Source organism: Tursiops truncatus, chromosome 5 (genome assembly GCF_011762595.2).
Source record: "Tursiops truncatus isolate mTurTru1 chromosome 5, mTurTru1.mat.Y, whole genome shotgun sequence".
NCBI lineage: Eukaryota > Metazoa > Chordata > Mammalia > Artiodactyla > Delphinidae > Tursiops > Tursiops truncatus.
Window position 1 is genome coordinate 133,573,573 of NC_047038.1, and position 12,455 is coordinate 133,586,027.

At 37.8% G+C, this 12,455-nt stretch overlaps 1 protein-coding gene and 1 pseudogene across 3 annotated transcripts in view; one reads left to right on the forward strand and one right to left on the reverse strand.

Moving 5' to 3' along the window:
* Window positions 1–12,244, forward strand: part of FSTL5 (follistatin like 5) — a 615,591-nt gene extending 603,347 nt beyond the window's left edge. For all 3 annotated transcript variants that reach the window (XM_019926751.3, XM_019926752.3, XM_019926753.3), the window contains one exon: window positions 11,324–12,244. In XM_019926751.3, coding sequence (XP_019782310.2) covers window positions 11,324–12,026 — 703 coding nt within the window. In that variant the 3' untranslated portion in view covers window positions 12,027–12,244. The remainder of the gene's footprint in view (window positions 1–11,323) is intronic.
* Window positions 8,478–9,645, reverse strand: LOC117312454 (ADP-ribosylation factor-like protein 6-interacting protein 1 pseudogene; annotated as a pseudogene).
* Window positions 12,245–12,455: the final 211 nt, after the last annotated feature.

Here is a 12,455-nt window from a genome sequence, read left to right on the forward strand (position 1 = left end):
ATATTTTTACTATAAACAGTGATGAGGAAGCAAGCCACTCCTTTAGAACTTTGCTTACGAATCTCCTCAGCTGAACATCTAAAACTTCATCATTCCCACGTTCTGTCTTCCATAAGACACTAGAACACTAACAGAACTTAACCGAGTTCTTTGCATGTAACAGAAGTCACCTTTCCTCTGGTTTCCAATAATACTTCCTCAGAACCACCTGAGACTTCATCAGAATGGCTTCTACCATTCATATCTCCACATTCTGCTCATGATTTTTGGTGTATTCTTTAAGAAGACAGAGACTTTCTCTCCTTTTTTATTTCTGGGGCTTCATGAGGCTTGCCTTTAGCATTCCCTCCATGGCAATATTGGCTGTTTCTCACATGTACATCAAAACTATCCCAGCCTCTACCCATCGCTCAGCTCCAAAGTTGCTTCCACACTTTTACAGCAGCATCCCTACTTGTGGTACCAAGGTCTGTCTTAGTCAGTTCATGCTGTTTTAACAAAATACCAGAGCCTGGGTGGCTTAAACAACAGAAATGTATTTGTCACAGTTCTAGACGCTGGGAAGTCAGAGACCAGGGTGTCAGCATAGCGAGGTTCTGGTAAGGACCCTCTTCTTGGTTTGCAGACTGCCGTCTTCTTGTGTGCTCACATGGCAGAGACAGCGAGAGAGATCGTCTGTCTCATGTCTCTTCTTATAAGGCGACTAATCTCATTCATGGAGGCTCCTCCCTCATGACCTAATTCTTCCCAAAGTCTCCTCCAAATACCATCACATGGGGAATTAGGGCTTCAGCATGTGAATTTGGAGGGAGGTGAAGGATATGAGGCACACACATTCAGTACACAGGAGTTAGTAAAAATATTTTACTAGTAACTGGAGGTTAGAGACATTTTCTACAACTTTACCAGAAGAAAATGTTATACAAAGAAGAAATCATTTCAGGGAGAAAAATCAAGAATTTTTCCTTCGCCCAACTTGCACAGTTACGCACTTTTTCCTTATCAATTGTCAAATGATCTCAATTAGAAAAACTGTGTATGTTACAATTCTCACTGCAGGCAGCTCCATGCATTCACTAGACTTGAGACTCTCGGATTCCTCAGCCGAGGAAACCTGTGCTGCTCTTTGGCAAAACCTTTACCCTCCTCCACCTTGCTCTGTCCCAGGGGTCTGGCCAATGAGAAACCTGGCTGGAGGTTGCATGCAGAAGGTGGGACCAGAGCGTATTATCCCCACTACCCACCCCCCAGCACCTTGTCTACTGATTGCTAGGAAACCAGATGTTTCTTAAAATGGAAAGTCCCAGATCCTCACAGGACATACCTCTCTCCACCTAACTCCTTCCTTCCAGGACACAGCAGTGACGACAGCCTTACTGTTGCGCTCCACACATTACTGCACTATCACTTGCAGTCAATTTACATTGCTTTGTAAACAGTCTCTTTGATTTATTCTAATTAGAATTTGCACTTTTCCTTCTGGGATCCAGACTGAAATGAGCTCTCTCTTCCACTGAAAGCCTAGCATAACAAAAGTTAGTAGCTGTAGCAAATTAGTAGTTGTAACCCATCTTTTCTTTGCAGAGTTTCCCCAAATACTCTTTGCAAGTCAAGGGACATAATTATAAGCACCCACTACTTGACATAATTACCTTAAGGATAGGAACCATTTATTTACTCTCCATTTCCTTCCTAAGGTTTTATGAAGTGTACTGCACACAGTAGGCTGTGAATTATTACTGAATGTGATCACGTAGCCTCTAGAACCCAAATCATGCCTAACCTGGTTCCTCAGGGAACCGGTTTTTCACTTCCTTTTCTCTCTTACAGTACACAGTGGACACTTGGGTAATATTTTTTGATTGATTAATAAGATTCTAATTTGTTCATGTCTTTGTTTTATCTCCCTTTTCTCTTCCCACCTCTGGGCTCACAAATTATCTCTCACTCTTCTAATTACTAACTCCACTTCTGTTATGTCACCTCTGATCCGTTTACCAACTCTTACGTGAAACACATCCTCTTCAGAGGAACAGGTAAGGTCAGGGAAGCTGCTATTTTTCAGGTTGTTTTCCAAAAAAAAGTTAGGGAGAGCCACCAATCTTTTAAAATGCCATCTTAATGCATAGTTGTCATGTTTTTCCTTAAGCTGTTAAGCTCTTCAGAAAAAAGTGGAGGGCTTTGGTATTTGAAGTACGGTCTGTAGTCCATGTGGTGTGCACAGAATTCTTAATAAATCTGTTTTTTTTCTGTATGCCCTGGTTACTCACTAGAAGTGATAGAACTTTAGACACTATATTAATTCTGTCAAGCGATTAGACATCCTGAATATAATAAAATTAAGTTATGTATTTATGTCTCAGTTTTTCCTAGAAGAATCAAGCTCCCTACACAACAGAAAAATAAGATACCAGAGAAGGAAGACAATAGGGGATTTAGGGATCAGTAATACATTCTACTTCATTTTTTAAGAAAAAAAATTAAAAATGAAAGTAGGGAAGAAGTAATGTAGCTAAAATCTTTAATACAGAATTCGCACAATATACTTATAAAAGTCAGGAAGGAGGGCATCCTGGTGTTCATTTCAGCTTTTCAACCTGTGTGTTGAAAACAGAAAACTTCAAAGTATTATCATTTCTCAAACACATCTAAGCATTAGGCCAATTCAGAAACCGTCCTTGCTCTCGTTATAAATCTTTACTAAATGTGTCAATTCCACTTCTTCTGTGTTTCACCTCTTTCGAATGTGAATGTGACCACTCTTTAGGAACAGGTGTATTTTACTGAGCTGTTTATGTGAAATTCAGATAAAAACTAAATCCTCTGGTACTTGAGTAGGAACAGCATTCAGTCTTTTATTACAGGGGTCAGTCTGGGATAACAGGAAACAACTAAATATAAAGGAATCCATAAACTAGTGAATGATGACTCACGTCAGCTTTATGGTTTGTGTCGATGAAAACCCTGTGCTAGCTGTTAACACACTGGGGGATATTTCAACAGCACATTATGTGTGAGGGTCTATATATTAATTGCAAGGAGAGGAGATTATCATTTTACTTTCTTATCTGTTAAGCATTTCTTACCTTCCAGTTGGAAAAACAGGGTACTTATCATCCAGTTAGGAAAACAAAGTATTAATAATCCTGCTTGTCACTTTTTATGAAGTACTGATCATTTACTTGATCCTATGTTTTGGATTTAGATTTTCACAAGTAAAATCTCAATACAACAAATTCCTATGGCTGTTCCAATTTTCTTGTTCTGAGATTTTATTTCAAAGAATATGCTTTCTACAATTGAGACATCAGAAAAGTTTGGGGAAATTCTTTTATTTAGATGTGGATTGCAGCAAGTTTTGGTTTTTTTTTTTGTTTTTTTTTTTTTTAACTAATAAGGCATAGTGTCTGGCAAAACCAATACTCAAATACACCCAATCTCCACTTACTGCTTTCCATTTGCATCCATTGATATACATGGAAAGACTAGTTTTAAAATCTGGGGAGGTGCAGATGACAGAGTTTGAGGAAAGGGATCATACAGGAATGGAGAGGGAGCTTCAGAAACATTTCCCAGGGAGAAACCATAATTCAAAAAGACACATGCACCCCAATGTTCACTGCAGCACTGTTTACAATAGCCAGGACATGGAGGCAACATAAATGTCCATCAACAGAGGAATGGATAAAGAAGATGTGGTACATTTATACAATGGAATATTACTCAGCCATAAAAAAGAACAAAATAATACCATTTGCAGAAACATGGATGGACCTAGAGATTGTCATACTGAGTGAAGTTAAGTCAGACAGAGAAAGACAAATATCATATGATATCGCTTATATGTGGAATCTAAAAAAAAAGGGTACAAATGAACTTATTTACAAAACAGAAATAAAGGCACAGATGTAAAAAAATAAACTTATGGTCAGGGAGGAAAGCGGGGGAGGGATAAACTGGGAGATTGGGATTAATATATACACACTACTATATAAAAAATAAAAAACTAATAAGGACCCACTGTATAGCACAGGGGACTCTACTCAGTACTCTGTAATGGCCTATATGGCAAAAGAATCCCAAAAAAAAAGGAACGGATATATGTATATGTATAACTGATTCAGTTTGCTGTGCACCTGAAACTAACACAACAATGTAAATCAACTATACTCCAATAAAAATTAAAGAAAAAAAAAAAACAAAGAAACACTTCCTAGCTTGTAAGGACTGGTCCTTAGTGGTTAAGTATTAGAAGTCAGCTTTAATGAGAACTGTCCAGGTGGGGATCTGTGAGGACTCTGGGGAGAGGCAGCCCTGTATTATGATTCAGGAGATAAAATCATTGTTTTTCTGCAAATCTTTGGAGCACCTTTCACTCTAAGCTTTGGGGTATCACTACTCTTGGCACTGACCATGGCAGATTAATACAGGTCATTAATTACAATTATGAGATTCCTTCAGTAGTATCTCAGGTCATGGATTTGAAAGCAGGACAGGAACAGAATATCATCACAGATTCTGTGGGGTGAGTGACTTAAAAGCTGCTTTGTGAGATTCTATTTGGGGGCTGTCTAGTGAAAGATATGGGGAAGTCATTCATTACTCAAATGCAAGAACTGTAGCCTGGTCTTGTGGGACGTGGAGGTCATGGCACAGTTAATCTTTATTAGGCTTCATGATGTTTCAGTCATGTTTCTCTCTAAGTATCTGTTCTTTTCCCCCTCTCTGCCAAATCACTTCCCTTGCAACGCTCCTGAATTGCCATGACACACTCTGACTGCACCTCTCCATGTCCTTAGAGATCCAGGTCCTAAAGTCAGCCACAAAATTTTCTGTTACTTTTAGTGAAAGTCCTTGAGTAAGACAGATATCGATTCCAAATCCCATCATTTGTGCAGAGTTCAAAGTCACCCAGTACTCCATGGCCACCTGCTCCACACCCTCCCTAGGAACTGAAACAGCATCTCTAAGAGATGATGGAGTGAGCTCGGCTGCCCATGTTCCTAACATGAGCAATTTGGTGATTGGGCAAGGTGCGCACTGGACACAGATCCTGTTGACACAAGCGAAAGCAAGAATAAAAAGGTGAATTTCTATTATCAAAGTGACCGCTGTTGGGCTTCCCTGGTGGCACAGTGGTTGAGAATCTGCCTGCCAATGCAGGGAACACGGGTTCGAGCCCTGGTCTGGGAAGATCCCACATGCCGCGGAGCAACTAGGCCCGTGAGCCACAACTACTGAGCCTGCGTGTCTGGAGCCTGTGCTCCACAACAAGAGAGGCCACGATAGTGAGAGGCCTGCGCACCGCAATGAAGAGTGGCCCCCGCTTGCCACAACTAGAGAAAGCCCTCGCACACAAACGGAGACCCAACACAGCCAATAATTAATTAATTAATTTTTTTAAAAAAAGTGACCGCTGTTGAATTCACAAATGCATAAATCTCATCACATTTGGGTAATACCATGTGCTTATTTTTAACATTGTGGGAATACTGGCTATACAAAAATATTAATCATTTGTTTTTGTTTTTCCATCCATGGATTATAATAGTCTGTTGTCCCATAGGAGATATTATATTTGATACATAATGGGAAAATGATGCTACTTAACGTATAAAGCATGGACGTGTTCTGCTTGTTGAGAATATACTGTTTTACTGGTAATAAACACGCATTTATTCTCATTCTCAAAACAAGGTACTTTTATCCTCTTCATGCCGATGAGGAAACTGAAACTCATGGAAGTCAAGGACCTTATATGAGTCAAGGACTTTATATGAGGTCACATGTCTATTATATTGAAAAACTGGGTCATGAAACTAAATCAGCTCAGATTGGAAACACTTACTTCATCCAAACAAGTTCTCTGAATGTGAATCACCTCATGACCTCACTTTAAAGCATAAAAACAGTAATTAAAGTTGAATCTTTTTATAAAATTTATAATGAACTAGATTGATTAAACACTCAGAAAAAGAAAATAATTTGGTAAAGGAAAGAAGGCTCTCACTCGCCTCACCAAATCTGGCAACAGATCCACACAGTGCCGTGCGGAGAGGTTACGATTTCCTAGTTACTTTATTTCCCAACTACACGAAGTCATTTCAAGAATAAGTTTTAACTCTCTCATTTCTCATAGTCTGCAACTTCCTACACACATTCTGACAGATATTAGACAAACTATGTTAGGTCTAGTACTATGCAGGATTTTATTATACTAAGCAGGCATGAAAGTTGAGAGCCTAGCATAGTAAATATTAATCACAGACTAATGAACAGTGGGAGACTTCAGAACATCAATCTGTACTGGGGGAAATTTTGAATTAGAGACACCACTTCCTACCAATAAATCAGTAGTGAAAAATTGAAGCTTTCTCAATGCATCTGTTTACGTAGCTAGATCTCTAGTCCTAAAGGAGCATACAGTATGGTTGCCAAAGGGATGTAATTTTATCGCCCCACATGGGGCTTTTGCATTTTTAACGGAACCATTTTTTAAAATTTATTTACCTCCAAAAGAGGCTGGACTGTATCAGAGGAAAGTTGAGTGCATTCTTCAGTATCGGAGTTAAACTAGTTCATGAGTGGTTAGGGCTTGTCTCCTTCTTCCTCTTCAGCGTTCAAACACCATTGTCTAAAGGGAGCAGAAGACCCCAGGTTAAGAGGAGAATTGAAATGCCAAGACTTGACTGGTTTATGGCTTTTATTAAATGTGCAAATTACTGCTTTTGCCTCTGAGCACTTATACCATATATAACAAAAAAAAAGACAGTATCTTCCATCATAATTAACAATTCCATTAATGACATCAGACACAATGATACATCTCCACACTTACATGTCCTTAATGACTGTCAATGAATGGAAGTACGTCCCTTTCCAGTAGCCCAAGTTCATTATTTATTAAGACAAGTATGAGAGTGGGTAGTGATAATTAGGATTTTATGATATTTTTGATGCCGATAATACAAAAGTAATGAGACTCAGTTTTCAGTTTGAGGGCTTTTGTTTGTTTGCTTATTCTTTAACATTCAGGTAGTATTTAAAACCTGCACTAGGTATTCATATTTTAATGGGAGCATTTAAAAGTGATCGTTAACAATATAAAGGTCTCTTCATACCATTGTAATCAGGACCGAAATTGCATCCTGAATAGGTATAGTATGAGCTTTGTTTACTGAAAGGACACAAGCACAGTTATTAGGGACACAATAAAAAATAAAGATCCCCTAAGTCAACCAGAAATGGTGCATGTCATTTTGAAATACAATAGAAATATTACTTTCAAAATGATTACTTTATTCCATTTCAAATATATATATATATATAAAGTAATAGATACTAAGTAATAGTATTACAGAATACTATAATTAAGCATTAATCACTAACAGTTTTTCAATTCACTCAAAATTTCTAGACTCATTGAAAGCAGGGCGAGTTATGTTCACCTCCAGTATATTCCCAGTTCTTTGGGTTTAGTGGTTGTTCAGTAAATATTTAAGATATCTTTTTAAAGGAGTAGATATACATGGTAGCTTTTCTTTTTTTTTTTTTTTTTGGGATTCCAGCTTTTTTATTTTTCCCCCTTTACACAAAACAAAGTAGAAGAAATAATACAGGATTAAAACTGCAAAAGTAGTTAATTGGTAGAACACACATACACACAAAAATCTAGGAAGACAAGCTTATTTACAGTGAGGAAACACATGTAAATTACGGTAGTTTGTATACGAAACATTAAAAAAAGAGAAGTCAAACATATGCTACATGGGTGCCACTGTTTACAGCAATATTGAAGGAGAGAAAACAACACTTACTTAGGAACAGATACACCACAAGGTCCAGGTTTTACAGCATCAGTGCAATAAATTCACAAAACTATATTACAGCTAGTTAATCAGTTTAAGAATTGTTCCCAAATATGTCACATTTCCAGCCCTCAGAGGTTCATTCCTACAGATTTCAATTACTCCATCTATGGGGACCAAAAGCAGCCAGTGATACCATAAAATGAGAATCTTGAGGCTTACCTTTAAAGGCTTATTCTGGTCTTGAAAAACTAGTAGGATTTTCTACTGAAATGAATCTTGACTAAACACAGGATGAGTTTTGTTCTTTATCGGCTGGTCTTGGAGTGAAGGTCTTAGACATGACTCTTAACCTATTATGTACTTTAGTTTCATTTAGCTGAAAATCTGAAGTCAAAAGTATGCTAAAAATCCTAAATACCATCTTGCGTAAGCCTGCTACTAAAAAGCACTTAAGGATGTACTAACTTCAAGTTTAAGTGCACGGGAACAAGAGTTCTAAGCCTGTCAGATTACCCATTTGGGAGGGAGGATCAATGCTTCCAACAAATTGCTAAATTCTGCACAAGGGAGAAGCCAACACACACTAGGCCATGGAATTACTTTCATTTTATTCCATGAGGATTCTTCTCCCACAGTGTCGAAACAGAATGAGGAATGAATCTTAACTGGTCTCTTCATCAGAAGTGGTAAACTTGGTTTCTATATTCACGAAGCCAGACAGTTGTTTAAGCAGACTGTGGAAGTAGACAGTAGAACCAGCTTCCTGTAGTCACAGACCACTATCTTGTATCCAGCTACAGCAAAGATCAACTTGAACAGTTATCCCAGGCCACTATTAACTGTACTAAAGGATGAAGTTCACCACTATATTATTTTAAAAGTAAGAGTTCAATTAACCCTGGGTGAGAAAAACCAAGACGAGTGGTAATGATGAATGAGTTGTGCATATAAGGCCAGCGGATGACAACACACCCATGAAGACACTGGGCATAAAGCCTTACTTGGCAAGTCAGAATTTCTACTAACTAAGGGCAGAATGAGGGACAGCAAAGAGCTACATCTGTAACATTTTAGTATCCAGACAGCATAAAAGACACTGTCCCCAAGGACAATGTATACACCATTAATCACACTGCATAAAGCAGATGTATTATTCATTTTTCTTTTCTTTTTGTTTGAGAAGCTTGTTTATCTCTCTTTTGGCCATTCCAATGTACTTCGAAATGATTCCATGTTGGTTTAGTCCAGGAAGCAAGAGTAAGAAAGTCACTATCAGGTAGGTGAGAAGGAGGTTGTGGACTTGCTGTCCCACCCAAGCAACCGCAGCAAGAGAAATGATCATGGTCATGAAGTACATTTTAGGCTTTTCTTCCTTGAGCGTAAAGAGGCGTTTCCACCAGCCCACAGCTCTGCGTCGAGTTTTTACGAGATTGCTGCAAATTTCATGGAATCTCTGCTGTTGCTCAGTGGTCCATTTATTGGAGCCAAAAATTCTAGGCGCTAGAATGGGAACAAGGTAGTCTGCCAAGCACAAAAACATAACAAAACAGGAAACACCCGACAGAACGGATGGATCTAGATAGTAGATAGTCAGAAACACCAAAGAAACCACACCCATGATGGCAGGTGGAAATCAGGCTCTTTCCCATCGGAGGACTTTATCTGCCATCAGCATCACTTCTCCCCATCGTTGCAGCTGCTCTTCCAGATTTGCAGTCTCTGCAGCCAGCAGGTTGGTGCTGCGATTATCTCCTTCCGCCATTGTTCCCGAGGTGCCCCCTCAGCGAGCGCAAAACTCCCCCAAAAGCCAGCCTTCCTCAGAGGCACTCACGACAACCCTCGGTAGCTTTTCTTTTGTGTAGAAGAATTTGTACTCTCTCCAGTGACAGCAGTCTCTTCACAAATGTTCAAATATATCTAAAGTTATGATATAGTTTCCTAAGTCTATGTAATGCAATAACATAGAAGCAGTTACAGTCTTATGTCTATTTTAGTAAAATATTTGTGCTTATGTACTTCATGCCTTACATAATACAAGACTGATTCTTTGAAAACATTCACCTTATTTTGTCTAGGATATTAAAGGTCTGTGTTTATTTATATTTTGAGCTTTCCATGTGATTATATTTAAAATTTTAAGGATTATTACACTGAATGCACCATATTTCTGTATTCTGTGTGGAAATGGTAACTTTGTTTACAAAAATTAAACTTTAAGAATTAGTATACTGAAAATGAATTGTACAGGTGACAATAATAAAAATGGCTGTCTTTATAGAGTTTGTTTTGTTTTGCTTTGTTTTAATACTCACAGTAAAGTCATCTTAATTTTTTTCATTTAGGAGTACAGTCAATGTAACATAACAATACTTTTCTGATCTTTATTTTTAAGGAATTTCTGGAAATATTAGGAGGTGTTTTAATCAATATTATTAACAAAAACAAAATAAAAGTCCTTTACAATTCTGTTGTCCAATATGCATTTTGGATATAATTGTGTATCGTAGTTTCTATCTCATTTTATCTTATTTAACCTACTTATTTTTGCTAGGAAGCCACTGATGTTATAGGTCAGTGTTTCAAAATGTATTTATACCCTGCAAACAAACAAAAAAACCCACAAGATATATTTACCCTTGTCACAGGGACTTTTGATGATTTACGGCTAGCATTCAGGACCAAAAGCACTGAAGTAATCAAAGAGGTCACCAAAACATATTTTAAAATATATTTATTTTTTTGATTGAATTTAATAGAAAAATGCCATAAATCTCCAAAGTTCATCATTGTTCAATATAAAATAACCGATACAATGCAGGTATGTCATTAAAAATTATGATAGTATTTGCTTGGCAAGGATGAAAATTTTAACTTGTATTTGAAATTTATAATAAAATAAATGTTAAAAGCGTAAAGGTAGTTAATCAAGATGATCCTAAAATGGAATAAATAGAAGGGTAATAGTTTTATACCCCTCCCAAAAAAAATCTCCATCTATTAGGATAGAGAGGCAGCTTAAAATGAGAAAAATAGGGATAATTATCTAAATAGTGATTGTCAGATTTATTTGAAGGTCATAAACAATATAAGAAGTAAATGAAGTGAGTGAAAGCGATATATATTCAAGGCTTTTATTCTTGCTGGCTTTCTAGCAGTTAACAAAGTTGATTCAATATCAGTAGGTTTAGAGACGTGCAAAATAATGTTTACTTTTTGACCCTCTAGAGTAAAAATAAAATGTGTTGTTCCAATTAACTAGATATATCACTTTTAATTATTTTGCTTTCTACAGCATGCGCTATAACTGTTTGGCTCTAATGAAAGGATGACCTAGAGGAAAGAGGAGGACAGCAAGATTGAAAGTTAATTCTAACACGATTGGGCCACCGGTTGCTGCATGGCCTGACAATTAATGCCTGGGCTGTGATGGCCCTTTCCACCTGCCCACAGTGCATTTTCTTCTGGTAACCACCCCGGAGCTTCCTGTCTAACTTTGGTTTTCATCTTTGCAGGTTTGGATTTATTCTTCATAAAGATGAAGCTGTACTACAAAAAATTGATCTTGAAACCATGTCATACGTCAAGACCATTAACTTGAAGGACTATAAGTGTGTCCCTCAGTCGCTGGCGTATACACACTTGGGAGGATATTATTTTATTGGCTGTAAACCCAACAGCACTGGGGTGGTTCCCCCACAGCTCTTGGTGGACAGTGTAACTGACTCGGTCTTTGGGTTCAACAGTGATGTGACAGGCACTCCGTATGTCTCTCCGGACGGACACTATCTTGTCAGCATCAGTGACGTGAAAGGTCTTGTGAGGGTCCAGTACATCACCATCAGAGGAGAAATACAAGAGGCTTTTGATATTCACACAAACCTGCACATATCTGACCTGGCCTTTCAGCCATCCTTTACGGAAGCCCATCAGTACAACATCTACGGTAGTTCAAGCACACAGACTGATGTGCTCTTTGTGGAGCTCGCCTCTGGGAAGGTTAAGATGATAAAGAGTCTCAAGGAACCACTCAAGGCAGAGGAATGGCCTTGGAACCGGAAGAACAGGCAAATCCAGGACAGTGGCTTATTTGGTCAATATCTGATGACGCCTTCCAAGGACTCTCTCTTTATACTAGATGGACGACTCAATAAGTTAAACTGTGAGATCACTGAAGTTAAGCAAGGAAATACAGTCGTCTGGGTTGGAGATGCCTAGGAGCCTATTAAACAATTATTAAGTGAAGAGCTTTCCAGTACACTGCACTTAATCCATGGTTTCAATTTACAACTTACATGGCTTAACTTTTCAAGTTTGTATCCTAGGCAAACATAAGTTACTTGGGTGGCCCAAATAAAATAGATTTTTTTTTTTGGCAGAGAAATACACAATTAGTAATATTGGTTGATTAGAAATATTTAACACGATATTTAATGAGAAGCTATTATACATCAATTGCAAGAATCAGATCTATAGTTATGTTTTAAGCTAATAAAATAGGAATTTAAATACTTACAAATAACTGCAGGGAATTTGAAATGATTTTAAGCATCATTTCATTTTGAGGGTGATTTATCTATTTTTTGCTCTGTCCTTTTGGTATGCTTACACCAGAAATAAAAGGTGTTATGGAACCTTAAAATTCTT